This window comes from Cotesia typhae, unplaced genomic scaffold, assembly GCF_013202065.1.
Source record: "Cotesia typhae breed Kobodo isofemale line unplaced genomic scaffold, CoteBio_Ctyphae contig_5, whole genome shotgun sequence".
Classification (NCBI taxonomy): Eukaryota; Metazoa; Arthropoda; class Insecta; order Hymenoptera; family Braconidae; genus Cotesia; species Cotesia typhae.
The window spans coordinates 12309585-12329244 of NW_027423757.1; the positions used below are offsets into that span (position 1 = coordinate 12309585).

Consider the following 19660-nt stretch of genomic DNA (forward strand, 5'->3'; position numbering starts at 1 on the left):
CAGCACACACTGCCAGACGCCGAGAGGACAAAGGTAAAAACCTGGTGGGGGGACGCACTCCAACAGCCAATCATATGCTCGGCCTATTTTCCTTGTAAATAATTTATTTTCTGCGCTAGGTGCCGCTTCGGCCCGAATTTTTTAAAAAGTTTTATGCACAGGGATATTAATATTCACTCTGAAGCTTTTAAACTTTGGAATTAAACTTTTTTAATTTTTTTAAGACTTTGGGAGGTAGTTTTTGTTTTATTCTTTCAGAATTAGGGGAGAAAAGACGTTTTTTTGGTAATTAGTGATACTTTTTGTGCGAACTTACCGATGGGTTCGAGATTACGGAAATGATGACGGAATTTTAAACACAGGTGGCACCACATAGCTTAAATTTTGTGAAAATTAAGTCAATCGACATCTAAAAATTTTTAGAATTTTTTTTTTTTACTAAAAAAATGGTTAAAAAAAAATTTTTTTTAATTTATATTATAAAAAACTTGAAAAACAATACGTGAAATTTTTTAAAAATATTTTTTTGTTCTAATTTAATTATTAAAAGAAAATTAAAAAATTAAAAACCTCGGCTAACTTCAGTATTGTTAAATTTTGGGTAAAAGAGATTTTAATTTGGTACAATTGGAGAGAATTTATTTTTCTGTGGAAAATTAAGCGATATTTTTTATGAAAATTGCTAATTAATTATTTTTTTTATCAAGTTTTTTAAGTATTAGCTGTCAAAATTAAGTTAGCCAACATTTAAAAATTTTAATAATTTATTTTATTAAAAAATCAAAATATTTTATTCTTAATTTCTAGATATATCTCCCCTCTAATATTAATATCGACGTGAAATCGATTGAATGTGAATTTGAAAGGGAAATGTAACGCATGTCGGAGATGATAATAATAATAATTAAAGTGGATTAATTTACAAAACTGCTTTATTGTGGCAGAACACATGTATTATCATATATCAGCATATAATTGATAGTCCATTTGTAATTTACAAATTACTATGCGATCTCAAATTGGTACATGTACATGACAGTTGGTATTTGTTTCTTCAATAAATACACGTCGACGTGTGTCTTGATGTTTTTTTTAAATAATTATATTTATTTTCAGTATTTATAATCGGAATTGATGATTACCATTAATTCACGAGCGAGAAGAGTTTTCAGATTGATAATAACCAAAATGAATCACGGATTCTCGAAAAAATTGGTACAACTCGACTTGAGTCGGCGTTTTATTTTTACCGAAAAAAAAAGAGAGATATGTGGAACATTATTTCTTAAAACATTATTTTCCACTCGGATCGTTCTAAATGCATTAACAATCTTATATTTCCTCAATAGGCACTCTCATCAACGCAAATCTCTATTTAACTCTTTTAATTGCTTTCTTCAATGTTTTTTTCCTCGAATAAATTGCAATTAAACTTCCCTTAACGCTAGAGGAATTGAAAATGATTGCAACTCACTATTATTAGTAATAAGCCAAATCTTTTATTTTTAAACTTCGCGAATCTCTTTCAGTACTCTTAATTGCTCTCGTTGAGATTGCCCAGGTTTATTTAAATCGTTTAAATGTTTCTAAATTTCTACAATCCGTAAAACATTCTATCAATACATTTCAGTGTTTTATTTTTGACTCTTTCTATTCATTTGTATTTTTTTTTTTTTTTTTTTATTTCTTCTTAATATACCCCAGCACTAACGTCCAATCAATTGTATCTCTTCAATTACTATTATTATTATGATTATTATTATTATTATTATTATTATTATTATTATTATTATTATTATTATTATTATTATTATTACTATGATTAATATTATTATTATCTTAAATAATCTGTTAATCAATCACTTGCGTTCTTTCGATGCACAAATAGTTGTTTTTTTTATCCATTAGATTGAACTTTATCAATTAACTATACACTTAATGTTATAAGAATAGCAAAAATTTATTTATCGTATTTTTGCTCTGACTCTCATTGTTTGTTTGTTTGTTTGTTTGTTTTTTTTTTTAAACTATTACAAATATATATATATATATATATATATATATATATATATATATATATATATATATATATATATATATATATATATATTATATCGTTTATTTCTATTAGAGTAATATCGTGTCTTTAATTAAAGATAATTAACAAATAACTTAAAAATCAACCGGGAAGATTTAGTAAATAAAAATACATTTATTTAGACATGATATCCTTTGAGACAGTTTCAAAATGGATTTTAACCACACGCAGTTGGAGGTATGCCACAACACACCACGTTCTGACAATTTAATCAGCCTTCAAATTAAGCTAATGGAAAATATTTAAATTAACAATCGTAATCATAAACCTCTTTATTATGATATCGGGTCAAATTAAATGCGTCGGTACTCAAATTAACAATACTGCCAATATCAGGACAAATCCTTCAATCACTTTTTACAAATTAAATAATAATAATAACAATAATAATAATAATAATAATAATAAAATCAACGTGTTTATTTTTATAGACTTAAAATCTTAAACTCTCACTTTAATCGTCGACGCTGGGAAAGTTTGGTCTAAAATTTGTTGGCAACTTATTTATTTATTTTAATAATATTTATAATTTATCTTTATTAATATTTATATTTTTTTTTTACTCTTCTTCGATACGTGAGATAGATACGTGATATATTTTAATAATTATTTATAAATTTATCGTTTCAGCTAAAATTATAAAATATCTATCGACGATGGAATAAAATTAGCGAGGAGAACAAAGCTAAATATTTAATAACATTTTTGTGTTAAATATCCAATTTCAAATCTGCGAAAAATTTTTAACGAGAGTCAGATAATAAATGGAAGAATAATTCAATTATTTTATTAAGTTAAAGTTTAAGAAGATTAAGAAGAAGAGGTAAAATTTATTTGTATATACCAATTACGATATACATTATTATTAATTAATTGTTTATTATTATTATCATTATCATTATTATTATATTCAGCTGATTTTCAGCGACATGACATATTACGAAGGCCATATCTTTTAATTCGTAAGTCGCAAAGGAGCCATTAGACTCATATTTTGCCTTATTTTAAATTAATTAATTTAATGAATTAATATTACTATATTACAGTTTTTTTTTTTTTTTAATTTACTTTACTTTACAATTTTATTAACAATCATACTCTAAGTAGTGTGAGCCCTTCGCCTCTGACTCACGTTGTATTGTGAGAAATTCTCGCTCACATGTCGTATTAATCATATTTCTATATAATAGTAGATTAATAATCCGGTCATATATCTTTACTCTCATTCATTATTATAGCCATTTGTACTCGTGAAACCAGCAAAGCACATTTTCCTCATATCTCTAATTGTGTCCCATTTCTAACTAAGCTCCGTCGTCTTAATTTGACGGTTTTACATGTAATGTTCCAATAATAACTATCATACTTAATAATAATAATAATAATAATAATAATAATAATAATAATTTTATAGCATACAATTATAAACATAATACTTAATTAAATATTTCGCGTGCCTAATGCCAAAAGGACGTATAATTTTTTTTTGTAAATATATTCTATAAGCCTAGAAATAAAAAAAAAATTCCAAAACCAAAAGGGCGTATGTCTCAAGTTATACGCCCTATTGCGTCAAAAATTTTTTTCTATTTTACGTTTCGAGCAATTCTAAAAAAAATGGAAAAAAAAATTTTTTTATCAACCTTTCGGCATTAGGCACGTAATTTCTAGATAAAAGAATTAAAAATAATCCTTAAGAGTTGAAAATTCTACCATCACTCAAAACTACGTTAATACAACCCTAGTTTTAAATTCTTTCATTGATAAAATTTTTTTTTCTCTGATAGATACAAGCGATAATTAAACAATTAAGTATCATAAAAATTCTTTATCGATTTAAATTTAATTGTGATTGAATTATTTGAAAGATTTAAAATAAGCTGCTAATTGTACGGATTTTTACAAGGCATAAAATCATAAAGATTAAATTTATATTAGTATTTATCAGTAAGTATCATTATTATTATATTTAATATTAATTAATAATTATTTGTATATATATATGTATATATATATATATATATATATATATATATATATATATATATATATATATATATATATATATATATATATATATATATATTTGTACATGTAGATCTTGGAATATTTCAAATACTTGATTGACCCGTTTCGAAAAATTTATTTGTTACAATGTCAAGCGGTTAGCAAAGTATCATTGTCGCGTGATTTAAATATATTTAAATCATCTGATTTAATGAGATACACTTTGGCTAACGAGACACACCAACAAAGTCTATGGATTAGACCTTAAAGTAAAGAAGTGTAAAATTCGGAATTTATTCGTCACCGCTTCTGCATTGTGTATTTTTTTTTTTTATTTTGTATTGTATTTTTTTTTTTTTTTTTTTTTCATCATTCATTATTATTAATAATATTTACATTGAGGCACAAAGTCACCTCAACTCGTAGCACCTAAAACTATTTTGTATTTATTATTATTATGATTATTATTATTATTACTATTTATACTTCATATATATACATATAAATTGCAAAATTGTTAATGAAAAATTTTACTTCTCTTTAAGTTTGAACGTAGATATATATAATATATTTTATTTATTTATATTTACTCATTTGTATTTATATATAAATAATCTGTTATGGATTTTTATTCTCGCACTACGGAACACATGGTCACTTGTCTGCTATTAATAATAATTATAATTAAATCATTAAATTAAATTAAATTTAATAATATTTTTTTTTCGTTTTTCTTTGTACAAGATTATCGAGATTGCACCCAGTATCCTCGACATTAATTTTTGTCTCGTATTTTTTTTTATAGGGCCACACTGAATTACGAGAATACACGGACTCGGCAATCTCTGGTGATTTAAGAGAGGGTAACTGAGACGACTACGGTACAGTCTGAGTTGAGTGTGAGACTACCAGGAAGTACATGGATCGGATTAACGAATTAACGTTTGTCTAGTCGAGCTTTTTTGAGCGAGGGGATAGTAAGATTTAACAAGATTTATTCTTTTGATAATAAGAAAATTTATCTGATTAATTTTACTTTTGGCTCCATGTCTAAGTATCATTTTTTATTTTAAATATCTAACTACTCATTTTAAATATTATCCTTTTGGTTTTCTTCAATTTTTAAAATTAAAATATAATTATATTAACAATTTTTTAAGAAAATAAAATTATTTTAAATTAGTAGCTAAGTAAATTACAATTTTAATTTAATTATTATTAAAAATTAATAACAAGATTGTAATTAAGAATTTAATGGGGTATTCTAGTATATAAGCATTAATTTCAGGTAATTTTTTTTGAAGTGCCGTAAAAAAAAGGCAATCATTATTTTTTTTTTCTAGGCAGTCGCAATTTTTTGAAAGAATTTTTTTTCAACTTTTCTGTAGTTCTAGCCATAGCGACATTACTCTTAATTAATTTTTTTATTTTTTTGTAATGTTAATAAATAACTTAAAAAAAAATGGATCGTAAAAATATTGATTGCCTTTTTTTACAGCATTTAAAAAAATTACCTGAAATTCATGCTTCTAGACTAGAATACCCTCTTAAAAATATAAGATACAGTTAAGAAATACTTTCAATAAAAAAATGATTATAATTCTTTGTAAAAAAAACAAAGTATAAAATAATCATTTTTAACTTAAATTAATTAATTACAAATTCATTATTTTTAAATAATAATGATATCATATATTATATAAATAATTAAATTATAAATCAAAATATTTAGACATGACTCCATTTATTTCAGAAAAACCTAACTTGGATTGCATCTACACAGTCATCATAGTAATTATAATAATAATTATAATTATCGGAATTATGAATTTGGCTAGAGTTTTATGGCACGATTGAGATTGAGAAATAAATCTCTGATGCGACAAGTCGTATTTATCCTCACAATACTTAATTTTCGTATCACATTTGAATTACATATTTATAATAATAATTGTAATTGTTAATCTTTAAAGGTAATCCTTTTACTAATTATAATAATAAATATTATTAATATTAAATATATATTTATATATATAATACGAATAGAATAATGGTTTACAGGAATGGAAGTGTTATATTCAAAAAGACGCACGTCGCGTCATTTGGTACTGCAGTATTACGTGAGCGGGTGTGGGCATTGTTTTAACTGATGGAGGTCGTCAGATGCTCGCTCGGTGCTGGTAAATTGGCGGTACTTGAAGAAGCGGCGTGAGAGGCGGCGGACGAATGTCATCCCTATAATTCGAGGCCGGAAACTGCTGCATAGGCAGCAGATGTGAGATCTTTCCGGGCGAACGACGGACTGTGAACCGCGGTCGCCGCTGCTTCCTGTAAAACCCGGTACACCTGCAACTGCACACCGACGCGTCGTCTACCAGGGATATCGTGTCACCCTGGTTCCCCATTTGCCCCGAGAGTATCGAGCCGTTGGCAGTTATCACGTCGCCTTCCAGTCTGACAGCTCCTTGCGCAGCCTTTAATTATTAAAGTTAGTTTTTTTATTTTTAATTGTTATTATTATTACATTGTACAAAATAACATTACTTTTAATGTTTCGGTAAATTTATCTTTATGTAAGTATGTACCTGGAGCGCTTCTGCTTCATCTCGCCTCTCGTCTTCCGTGTTCATCGTGACAAATCTGAGGACGAGCAAGTTAAGCGAGGCGGCAACTATCGCCAGTCCAAACAGGATAAATATTAGCGCAAATATTACATACTCGGGTTTATTATCGAGCGCATTGTCCTTCTGCAGCGCTACCATGTCGCCAAACCCGATCGTTGTCAGTGTTATGAAGCAGTAGTATAGAGAGTCGAAGTAAGTCCAGCCTTCGTATCGTGAGAATGCAGCTGCGCCACCCGTTATCGTCAGACTTGAGAGAAACGTCACCACGAAAATTAAATTTATTTCCGATGCCTTTTAACAGAAAAATTATTTTTCAATTTTTTTTTTATAGAAAATTGTCAATTTTTATTTTTTATTTTTATGGAAAAATTTTATGCCAAGTGTTTAATATCATTACATAGTTGCGGATAATTTTATTTATTTTTTTGCTGAGATTAAAAATTAATTTATGATGATAAGTATTTAGGCTCTATCTCTAGATACATAATTAAGAAATTACCTTGTATCTTGTGAACTATTGATATTTTTAAAGATATAAGCTCATTCCCACATTACACTCATCGAGACCTTTCATTTGAGTACCCACATCAATTTTTCATATATTTTATATATTTATATATATGTTTTTATGAAAAATATATAAAAATGCATGTGGGTACTCAAATAAAAGCTCTTGATAAATATAACATCGGGATGAGTTTATATTTTTAAAAATGTCAATATTTAAGAAAGTACAGTGCAATTTACCAAAAATCATTACTTAATAAAGCGAAATTCTATTTATTTATAATTCACATAGTGACTGCAAAGTTACTAGTTAGTTTTTAAATTTTCAATCTCAACACTTGAATTAAAAATTTTTGATTAAAAAATCTTCTCAAAACTAATATTGTTGATAAAGTCAACATCGAGATGAATTGGGCCAAAAGCGTGTGTAGTAGCACATTTGAGGGGAATTAATATAGATCTGTATAATAATAGCTTTTGTGTGATTATTCCTTTTGTCTGGACGGGTAGTATTAGCAATAATGAGGATTATTAAATGCGGGGGCGAATGGGTAGGCTACCTGAACGTCCTTGCAGTTGAGTAGTTGTTTGACTCTGCGTATGACGACGGATGAGAATTTATTTAAACGCTCTCCGATGCTTTGAAACATGACGAGGCCCAAGGGTATACCGATCATCGCGTAGCACATCGTGAACAGCTTACCGCTTATCGTATTTGGAGTTGAGTGCCCGTAACCTGATAATGAAAGTTTACTTGAGTGAGGAGCAGTCCAAAAAGTCAGAAAATAGAATAAAGTACAGAGTAGAGGGACAAAGTTTATGGCCAGGATAGGTACGGTGCTATATACTATATACGGGTGAAAAATAATCGACTAAAACACGTAAATTCGCTTAAGCGCTATGAAATTACGAGATAGAACGGCGTGTGATTTTGTGAGATTGAATTCGTGGGGGGTCGAGGGTGAGGATGATGGAAATAGTGAGAGCTGCGTGTGTACCGACCGATAGTAGTGAGGACCGTGATGGCATAATAGAATGCCCCGGCAAATTTCCACTGCTGGCCAGCCTTGTGTGGTTCCGTCTTCAGCACCACAGTTTCCATTATTTTGAAGTCGTCTTCGCTTATGTTGTATTTGCGTTTTACCATTCTCTCGATGGCTGAAATTTATTTTTTTTTTTTTTTTTTTTTTTTTTTAATATAAATCAATTAAATAATACGCGTTTTTATCAAACAAATTTAAAAGGCGTAAAAATTAAAAATTATTAATTTTTTTAAGCGAAAAAATAAAAATAAATTTTTTTTATACATCTTAATAAATAAAAAAAAAATTATTTTTCATTATTTATATTATTAAGAGAATAAGAAAAATTTTGGCTCTAGGATAGTCAAATGATAAAATCGATTTTTTAAATAAATTTAAAAATCTTCAATATTTTTTAAACAATCGAAGGAAAAAAAATTTTTTTTTTATCAAAAATGTGACATGATAATAATTATAATTTATGATAATGAAAATAAAATACTAATTACCGTCTAACGCTTCTTTGCGCAGTTTTTCCGTCTCGGACTCGAGGGAGTCAAACACTGCAGCGCCGATAAGGAGGTAGGTGAACGTGCAGACGATCAACGATAGGGTCCGGACGTTTTGCTTCTTCATTCTCTAGTGAGCCACATGCTCACTAGCAGGGCCTCGGCCCTAACTACTTGCATTGCTCAGTGGAATACACCGTGAGGTACCGGGCCCATTTTGAGCCCTTCTGTGTCTGCCTGTCTGCCGTTCCTGTTTATCTACTGCAATCACAGGTAAATCATAACCCTTTTAAATAAAAATACAAAACAATGTGGTACAAAGAACTTTCAGACATATAAATTCACCATTCGTTAAAATTTAAAAGCTTATCTGCAATTATAACTTTCCACCGTGGAAAAGTTTATATGCTAAATAAATTTTAAATATTTATGGCGCATAAAAAGCTGTGTATGCATTTGTATGTCTGAATTTGAATAATATATTCATTCATTTTTGAGCTGTCGGTGATTTCAAAAAATAATTCTACTCTTTACTACTTTTAATCATGACTTTTGTTCTTGAATCATGGCCTGGAGCTCAGGGATAATTACTGGAAATATATTCTCGGCTTTTACAAGCGCCTTTGACTTTATGTTGTCATTAATAATAAGAGAGTAAGACAGTGGAGTAATATAAGGGTTAATATTATTCGGAGATTCTTCTGGAGAGCAAGAGATCCGAATTTTGTTACATAATTGATCTATATTTATAAGTGTCTTATAATTGGTTAATTATACTAGAGGGATAACTTTAGCAAAGGGTATATAAGAGTAAGAAAGGGTCTCTGAGTAATTATTTCTCTTGCACAAGGGGCTCAGTCAGCCGTGAGATAGTTTTCCAAAGTTCCAAGCTGTCCTGATTTTCTAACTTAGACTTTATCCACTCTTCATTTACTCTCTTCTGTTTTTATTATATCCCTTTTTTTTTTTTTTTTTTTTTTTTAACTTTGCGATATCAAAATAAGGGCATGTAATTGACTTTTTTTGTAACTTTTTTTATTTTCATTTTTAAATAATTATTAGTTGCATTAATTAGTTTGAAATTTTTTATTTTTATTATTGAATTTTTTAAAAAATAATCATGCTAATTTTTTTAATAAATTTTATAATTAAAAAAAAAAAAATAATTAATGAGAGAAGATAAATTGGTAATTTAAAAAAAAAAATTATTGCTTGAAAATTATGAAAAAAATTTTTTAAATGATTAAATATATGCTAAATTAATTTTAATTGAAAAAAAAATTTTTTTTGTAATATTTGGAACACATCCTTTGACCTATTGAATAACTTCTTGAATTTTTTTCACATTTTTCTTTAACATTAAAAAAAAAAAATGACTCATTTCTGTCGATTAATAAATTTCTTTAGTACTCCTTGGAAAAATATAAAAAAGGGATAAAAAAAATCATAAATTCTAGCCAAGTAAACATTTTACCTTTAGTTTGAGCTTTTGTTTATTTTTTATCAGTGGTCCAGGATGGAAATCTTAAAACCAAAGTCGCTACAGGGGCGTTCCGGTTGCCCGGTTCCTCAGAGTTTGGCTCCGTGCACCTTTGACGACAATTTGCTTTCGTTTCTCTGAAATCAAACCAACTGTGCTTTAGCAAAAAATAAAAGTTGAAATACACTTTTTTATTTTATTCTGCTCGCTTCTGTTCTCTCATATTTTTTTATTACACAACAAGAGATATAGGGCAAACAAATGACGTCAGTGGGATAGGAGTTTGGTTAGTCGAGGAGAAGAAGAATGAAAGAGAAGCTAACCCGGCTGACGGCTAAGGCCGATTTCGCTTTGATACGATCCTCTGATAAAAGTGACGGGAAAAAGTCAAAGGAGACTCCGAGACTCCTCTGTCCCACTCTGAACACCGAGTATCTGGTCTGGTCCGTTGCTCGCCACCCTTGGACCCGGAAAAGATACGAGGGACCAAAAGACAAGAATGCGGGTTGAGGATGAACCTCGACCCAGGAAATAAACGGATCTGCTTAGGCTTCAGTCTTCGTGTTCTACGTTTACCTTTGACCTCACCATCCAAAAATATAATAAATTATTATGCCCCAAAAAAGAATAAACTCTCGGGATATTAATGTACTTCCAATATTATTTTATCGAGATTATATAATTCGCTGACAGTTTCTGTCTCTGAATTTATTTTATCTCAATAAACATCAGAATTTCTGGCTTTTACAATTTTTCACCGGTTCTCGGGAAAATATTTGTGGAATTTTAATTAATTATTTTTATATTGATAGAATCATTAATTTAAATTTCAAAAATTTTTATGAGGTAGAAAAATATTTTTAAATTTATAAAAAATTAAAAATACTCAAATATTTTGGTACAAAATAAATTTCTACTATCGACTGATTAAACTTGAATATCAAATTGCCTGAAATACTTCCTTTAGAAGCTTGTAGGACTTGAACTCGTTTATAAATCAACATTGGAACAGAGAAAACATTGATTCAAAGAACTTTTAGACAATAGTAACTGGAAATAAAGTGCAGAGTAATTTAGGATACAAACTACTCTCACCTGTAGTCCTTTTTGTGGCTTCCTTTGTGAAGAACAAAGGCTCGAGCGAAATGATATGGCAGTGGTTCCGCTCTTTCCAACGCCACGTCGACGCCATTCCTCAGATTAGTGTGCCGCAGCCTTTATTCCCGACACCGCTGCAACCAGAATAAAACAAAATAAACAAATAAAGACAATCACCATCCCCACCATTATTAACATTAAAATGAAAATAAATAATTTGGCGACCCAAATAAATGAATAATGAAAAATATATAACCCGACACATTTCTGGCGCTACTTTTGATTGAAGCGGAAAAGTGCAGTAGAGAACGTCGACTACTAGTCGAGCGGAGTTTTAATTTCCCGATTCCCCATTTTCTATTCCCAGCTTTAAATTATTAACGACGGGCAGTTAAAGCGATGAAGGAGCGCTAAATCGATGAATCTCCTCGCTTTCTTTTTGGTCCCATCATCCTATATCTCGCCGGAAAGTGTCACCCCTGCACAGTACCAGCTCCAGTACCACTATAGTATATCCTACCCTGGTATTATGGTTCTGCGCCTGTACGTGTGTATGATATATTCTATCTTTAACGTTCCATAGTTTGAGTGTCGAGAGTTATGCCCCATACTACAACATACTGGACCCGAAAGCAATTTCATCGAGGCAAATTGAACGGAAGTTTCCCGCTCGGCATCATTTCTTCGAATAAAAGAAAATAACATACAAACATATAAAATATACCTGCACATAATACAAATATTCCCATTTCTATTTATATATTTCCTATTGAAAGACATGCATAATGTTCAGATACAATGTATAGATATATCTATCTATGTATAATATAAAGAGAAAAAAATTTATATACTACTCTGTGTAAAGTATAACTCCAATAAATATTGGATAAAGATTTCTTGACATACGGTCCGAGTGATACAAGTATTTTATTATTATTTTCTTTAAATTCTTTTAAATTCTCTAGGCTTCATGTTCAATAAATATAGATTTTTATGTATTATATGTCTGATATATATATATATATATATATATATATATATATATATATATATATATATATATATATATATATGTTTGTTCGTTTTTAGCGTAGTGTAGAATTGCCAAGATATCGCACATATTTTTCACCGGTATTTACAGAAAAAGCATACGGATATCGGGAGAGCTTTCATGCTCGCTTTACTCTCTGCTCCTTCTGGGCTCTCTGCAAAACTTTTTACGCCGGGAATAGGAGCAGAGGGTTTTTGCTTTGAAAATAAATAGGACCGAGTATGGAATACTCGAGCGCCGAGCAAAGAGGAATAAAAAAGCTCTATAACAAGTCCGTGTCAGTACACATCCAAGCTTTGCCCATCTTTTATGTAGAGTTGTAAAATAGACTGTAACTTATTTTTTTAGTTTTATGATTACTGTAGAGATTTCACTTTTGTAACCAAGGGTTTAGGGTATCGTAAATTATAAGATTTAAGTAAGTACGTCTAACATGCTGTTTGCAGATGTTTTGACAGATAGGTAAGATTGTTGTAAGTAAAATTGTGAGAGTGAATTTTAAAAGTATTTTGGAAATGCGTGGGAACTTTAAGTTTAAGTTAGTTTTGCGCATTGTAAAAGTATGATTGAGTGGGATGAGAGGCCCAAGTAGTAAGTAGAGTAATTAAGAAAAAGGACTTGAGAAGACAGTCCTGAAGAACTATTCATTGTAGACAGACCTCTGTATTCATTCCTAATAAACACAACACTTAAATTACCTGACCTGTGATATCCTTTTTAGATATTAACAACATCAATATCCTATTCAGTATTTCTGATACTACATTTATTTCTATTTTAACTTTTATTTCTATTTATGTTTCTGCTAAAAAAAGGAAAATTGAAAAAAAAAAAGGTAGAATAATCGACGCGCATATTTTATAATTTAATCACCTTTATATTATTATTCCTATTATTCCGCGTCGCACTTCGTTAGGTGTAATCTTCGGTACTAAACCCGCCACGACAGAGAGACGCTCATTTACCGGTACAGTGGCTCGCTCTTTATCCCGCAATGACATTTTTTACCCTCATTCCTGACGATCTACGGCGACGAAATATCAAATTTACTTTTTTATGATTATGATGATCATTATTGTTGTTATTGTTATTTTTATTTTTATATGCATTTTTTAGCTCACTATTTCTTGTTTCATTTATCAACTCACTCATTTCTATTCTAGTTTGGCGCCATGAGAATTTGTAATGCGTTAGCCATCGCGCTGTTCAGAGATTAAAATAGATTTCACGCAAGCTCCCAAAGAATCGAACAGAAATAAAAGGTGAGGAATATTTAATATTTATTTTGATATTTGTAATGTAAATGCGATTTAATTTTTACGGGGATTTGCTTCTCAATGCGTTCTTGGTTATCTTTGAGCAATTAGATGTCATTTCTTAAGCTGGCTTCTTCTTGTTAGCAGAAAAAAAAAATATAATCGTAATTGTAAGCTCCGTAGCAGACTTAAAAAAATAATTTCTATTTTAATTGTTCTATTTTTTTAAATTATGAATTAATAAAAAATTTTTCTGAAAGTTATTAATTAGAACAAAAATATAGTCAATATTTTTAAATTAAAGAATCACCAATTAAAAATTAATAAATAAGTATTGTTTATTTAAAATGTATGACTTTTAATTTTTATTATTATTTAAATCAGTTAAATAATTAAAAAGAAACATATGACTAATTTTTTTACTAACTTAATAATTAAAGCAAAATATATAAAATCATATAAATATTGTGGAATCAAAATTTTTCTTATTATTTTGATAATATAGATAATTCTATTACTGCCGAAGAAAGAATTCGAGTGTATTTTCTCGAATTTCTCTTATAGAATTTTTTTAGCGATTCAAAGCGGTAAGCCGAGCTAATCCGGTTTCCATTCTTAGGACATGAATGGAATAAAACACTTAAAGTTTCTCACAGGGGAGACTCGAGACAGTTTAAAGTAAGTTACTTTTTGGAAATTGAATTATCTATTCCTCGATGGAGCGTGGAGGATGAAAATAAAGACAAAGAGTAAATATATGTATATAAGAAGACAACTGGGGTATAACTTTTATTTTTGGCGTTATGTCACCGGTTGATACTCCCGTGGGTCGTCCCGAGGCCACGAACTCGGGCCACAAGATGAAGAAATAAAATGACGGATGTCTTGGAATAATAAAATAAAAAAATAATAAGAAAAAGTCAGCAATAAAAAGGGAATTGCTCGTCGGGGAAGAAGACGATAATGATGATGATGAAAAGCGGAAGTGTCGGAAGATGGTAATGAGGGTAAGACTCGGTTAGATCTCACCATTTTCTCTATTGTCTTTTCCACTACGGCAGACACGAGCAGGAGCTGTTCCATTATATAGCGAGTGTCGGTACCGACGGCAATCCCGTTCTCCATTCTCCGTTCTCGGGCTTACAATTTCCAACACCGGTACCGGCAGTTGTGCACCGACATTACGATGAGGCCGTAGATTCAATAATACTCAACTATTGTCTTCTGCTTTATTCAATAATATCATCTGCCGCTTTCGAACCCCCGCCTGCAAATCCACACTTGTATTCCGAACTCGTCTTCATCCTCGCCTTTTATTTACCGGAAATAACAGTAATCGAGCCATTAAACTTTAAGATTGAGAAATAAAATTAAACCGATAAAGTTACACCATCCGAATATTCCCGAGATCTTCCGAAAAATTAAAGATACTGCGGTGTTAATTCCCGTAAAACAGAATGAGAACCTTCCTCATGAATAACAGATTTGATGTCTGCTCCTCCCCGGCCATTTATCACCTTATATTTTATGAGCCCTTTGGCCTTAAACCCCTAAAAACATTTATCTCTTCTCTTACAGAGTCGAATTTTAGCTCCCACTATTTTCGACAGCGGTTTGTCATTTTGTCAGCAAAGATCTACTAGAATAACAAGAAGATATTATATTAGGGTGAAGAAAAAAAATTCATAAATTAAAATAACAGTAATATTAAAATTCAAAATTTTTTTTTAAACCTTCGAATTTTTTTATCTTGTTCTACATTCAATATAGCAAAAAATATATTAAATATTTTTTGTAGAAAATTGAACGATCTATAAAAAAGGTCTCTTATAATTTTTCCAAAAATTAACTTCTTCAAAAGTTATTCAAGATTAAAGTTTTAACGATTTTAAACTTTATTTTATTTGGTAAAAATTATTTTACCAAATGATGTAAAGATCTTTTATACAAAAAAATTTCGGTGGACTTTCTGAATCCACCCTACAATACCCATATTTTCATATGAACGGTAGTGAGATAAAAATAGAACGATTGGCCAACAGGACAATGATCTCAGTGGTAGTCGGGTGGTTTCATGTGTCCTCGAAACAATATTATCCCTCGAAACTCAGCGTTATTCCATTAGCTGTCACCCGTCGAATTATTTATTTTTCCTTTCCCGGGTCGTGTTATTCAATTTTGGTTCATTTAATTCAATATACCAACAATATTAAATAATAAATGAAAAATAATAAAAATAGTTGATCAGATTATTGGATTAGAATTGATAAATTAATTAATTAACGCCGGTGTCAATCACATCTATTTGAGGATTATTCTAAAGGTGGGAGGCATTGAGTAACAGGCGTCAAAGCGTGAAGCACCGTCTAACACGGCGGTGCATTGTCAGGCGAAATCAAAACATCCATAAAATCGCTCCTGTTCTATTCTATTGTGCGGAGTTTGACGTCAGGGCTGAATAATGAATCTATATATGCACATTATTTATACCTACATGATACTTAGGTATGTGCATATATATCCGCCGTTAGAATAGAGACGTGCCAAAGCATCTGGCACCGCTCTCAGCATATCATACGAATTCGCAATAATTCTTTAGGTGTTTTATGTTTTATAAAAACGAGCTGCGACGAAATAACTAAAGAGAAAAAAAATAAAGAATAAAAATAAAAAAGATAAAGTTTGTGTCGCCTCGCGAGAGATGAATGAATCCCAGTCTAGTTCTCGAGTTCTGGCTGAAAACGATGACGAAGACGAAGGCGATAAACAAGAAGAAGAAGAAGAAGAAGAAGAAGAAGAAGAAGAAGAAGAAGAAGAGCTGCGGATGTGCCAGATGAAATAGAGTAGAGACGGCAGGTATCGATTCGAGACGACAGAACTGCAGGAATGATTCGCACGAGGCATCAGCCACGAGGACGTGATAGATTGCCTCGGTCTAGAGGATCAAAATGAAAATTTTTCTGCAACGATTTATCTATACACATCCACGTCTATCTCTATCTTTATCTCCGTGTCTCTATCACCTCTGCGAACACGTCGATCTTGATGATTATCGAGAATACGTCACTGCCTGGGAATGTATGGACAATGCTTGTTCATCGATAACAAGCTTCAAACTAGAAAAAAAATTTTTTTTTTTCAGATTTTATAAATAAAATCTACATTTGGAAATTTTTATTTTATTTAATTAACAAACTGGAAAATTTGCTGGTACATTAATTCGAGAGAATACTTTGTGACTGGCTGTGTTTGACGGTAATGATAAATATATTTTATTAAAATTCCAGCTATGTACATTTTACAGCGAAACGATTGGGTGATATTAAATATGCAACACATTACACTTAGGAACACTTGGTGAAATTATTGATAATAATTGTGCTGCGCAAAGTGTCAGGTTTATTAATATTGTATTTTTGACAATATAAGTACTAATAGAATTTATTAATTTAAATTATTCTTTTTATATTTAAAATAATTTAATTATTAATTATTTATTATCAATATTGAAGTCAAAATTTAATATTTAATAAAACAAAATTTTATTTATTTATAATTCACAAGTCTCGGCAGTCTGCAAGGTTGCTATACTTATTAAAAATTAACAAATCCTCATAAAAGTATATTAACAAAAATTCCAGCTGTAAAACAAACATTTTTTTTTTCTTTAAACCTCAACGATATGAAGTATAAAATGAACGCACGTCAAAGTGAGTTTAATCTCTATCTAGCGCATTGATTACATCTCTTGGTCGAAAACCGAGTTCTGCAGATAAATTAAGCCGACTCAGAAATTAAATCTTTGCACTCGTTAGATGTTTGCACAAAGTGAAGCGAGTTTGTCCAGCTGAAATTCGGTTTTATAAAGTTTAAATCTTAAATATATACCCTGGCCAAAAAAAGAGCTAAAAGCTGAAAAAGTAAACTATAACTATTGAAAAGCAAACTTTCCGGCTGGTTCATTTAACCTGACCGATCCGAGAGATAAAAAATTTAAAAGTTTGCCGGAACAAGGTGCAGTTCATCCCTCTTTTTCTTTCCCTTCATTCTTTACTAGAAAACAATTGGCGAAAGACTCAGCCCGGGGTGAATTCTTGTTATGTCCTTTCCGGTTTCCAGCGACCTTAGGCCGCTGGAAATAGTAATAGTCACTAGGGTGGGTCAAAAAAATCGAATAATTTATTTTTGACTTTATACTCTGAAAAATAGGTTCGTAGACACCTAAAAAGAATTCTCTCCAAGTATAAGCTCTTAATTATAACGGGAAGGTCCTCCGCTTTGCGGGTTTCTATTTTTTTCGAATAATCAGATAAAAAAATTTATATCTCGCTTCCAACTGCTTGGAAAAATATTCCGTGGCATAGATTTTGTGAGAAATTGAATGCTTTACAAAAAAGGTCTTTTATGACTTTTTCAAAAACTCAACCGATTAAAAGATATTCATAGTTGAAGTTTGGCTATTTTAAGGAAAATATTCGTTTTTATTATGAATTTTATAAGTCGATGAAAAAAAATTATTTCGGATTGCGGAACTCATGATTTTGTAGGAAATTTACTGCTCTACAAAAATGGTCTCTTATGATTTTTTGATTAAGTGAAGCCGTTACGAGATATTCATCGTCAAACATTAACGAATATCAATATTTCCAGTTTTTGATCAATAATTCGATAAATTTTAATTTAAACTATGAGTTTCAGGAAAATTTACATAAATTTGAGTTTCGATCGATAAAGAAATGTTATAAACAATTTTTTTAATATTGTTTTCAGTCTTGAGCTTGTTTGATTGCATTAAAACAAGAAATTAGAGCATTTTTTTCGACATATAGCCAATGATTAGTTTAATTTGAAGTGAATGACATATTTCTTTGTCAAATTTAATATGAAAAGTATTGAATCAAGTGAGAAACAACCAGTATTTAACTTTTTTATAGATAAATTTATTATTGAATTATCAATTGCAATATAATTGTCTATATTTTTAACATAACAGTACGCTATTACTATAAATAATTTCTCTTATTACAATTTGGGAATGTTTTTGATGTTCTTTGACAACTTGCAATAAGTACTGGAATTGTTCTTCATTTTTGTCAAGCATTGATTATATTCACTGACTAATGCAACAGCTCGCTCTGCTGAATCATTGACAACTTTTAGTTGTTGAAAGTATTCTTTATTTTCGAGATAACTCTCATTAGTAGGCCATAATTCAACATCGACATCAAGAAAGTCATACGGTAGATCGAAGATTTTGAAAAGATTTAATGACTTTTTAGACACAAAGTCACTCAGAGTTCTCTGCGCCAATGAATTCAAATCTTTTTAGCAATTACAAATCTTTTAGCTTTAGAATCTGTACCTTCACGAGTATTAACAGCTTCAACAATACTTTTTTTACTTCTAATGGAACGCCATCGTCAAACAGTGATAAAATGGCAAGTTCATCGCTCAAATACCATAAGTGCGAAATCATTTTTTCACACGTAGCTGAAGAAATCAAAGGATTGATATGTTTGTACTCCAATAAATTTTTCATAAACTGCAAGTCATGATAAGCAGCAGTTGTTGCAGAAGTTGATGAAAACCAAGCTTTTAAATACAATGTGACTATAAAAATACAGAAATGACGAAGACCATGCAATTCTTTCTGAGAGAGTTTGAATTCATCTCTGAATAGATACATTTTCAAACTATAAATGGCCTTAGCCATCCATCTCGCATGATGAACAGCACCAGGACGTTTGAAAGAAATCTTTTCTTGAGGCATTTCTCCAAGGAAAATCAATGATAATTCCAATAATTCTTTATCTAACTTATTATAACATTTCTTTATCGATCGAAACTCAAATTTATGTAAATTTTCCTGAAACTCATAGTTTAAATTAAAATTTATCGAATTATTGATCAAAAACTGGAAATATTGATATTCGTTAATGTTTGACGATGAATATCTCGTAACGGCTTCACTTAATCAAAAAATCATAAGAGACCATTTTTGTAGAGCA

General features: G+C 30.1%; 1 protein-coding gene and 2 long non-coding RNA genes across 6 annotated transcripts in view; 2 read left to right on the forward strand and 1 right to left on the reverse strand.

Moving 5' to 3' along the window:
- Positions 1–13: 13 nt before the first annotated feature.
- On the forward strand, positions 14–6268 carry LOC141531020 (uncharacterized). Of its 3 annotated transcripts, XR_012479846.1 has the most exons (5): positions 14–33; positions 2729–2921; positions 4911–5082; positions 5859–6078; positions 6167–6268. It is a non-coding gene; the product is annotated as an uncharacterized LOC141531020 (long non-coding RNA). The 3 variants fall into 3 exon arrangements; XR_012479844.1 differs by lacking the exon at positions 14–33 and having other exon boundaries at positions 2133–2921; XR_012479845.1 differs by lacking the exons at positions 14–33; positions 2729–2921 and adding an exon at positions 2940–4045.
- Task6 (TWIK-related acid-sensitive K[+] channel 6) overlaps positions 6168–19660 on the reverse strand; it is an 80216-nt gene continuing 66723 nt past the window's right edge. The window contains exons 3-9 of the mRNA XM_074248481.1: positions 11343–11479; positions 10242–10384; positions 8768–9028; positions 8239–8394; positions 7797–7972; positions 6691–7020; positions 6168–6579 (exon numbers count right to left, since the gene is read on the reverse strand). Coding sequence (XP_074104582.1) covers positions 6265–6579; positions 6691–7020; positions 7797–7972; positions 8239–8394; positions 8768–8894 — 1104 coding nt within the window. The 5' untranslated portion in view covers positions 8895–9028; positions 10242–10384; positions 11343–11479 and the 3' untranslated portion in view covers positions 6168–6264. The remainder of the gene's footprint in view (positions 6580–6690; positions 7021–7796; positions 7973–8238; positions 8395–8767; positions 9029–10241; positions 10385–11342; positions 11480–19660) is intronic.
- Positions 6458–19660, forward strand: part of LOC141531019 (uncharacterized) — a 75617-nt gene continuing 62414 nt past the window's right edge. For both annotated transcript variants that reach the window (XR_012479842.1, XR_012479843.1), the window contains exons 1-3: positions 6458–6593; positions 8790–9040; positions 13560–13658. This is a non-coding gene — a long non-coding RNA (uncharacterized LOC141531019). The remainder of the gene's footprint in view (positions 6594–8789; positions 9041–13559; positions 13659–19660) is intronic.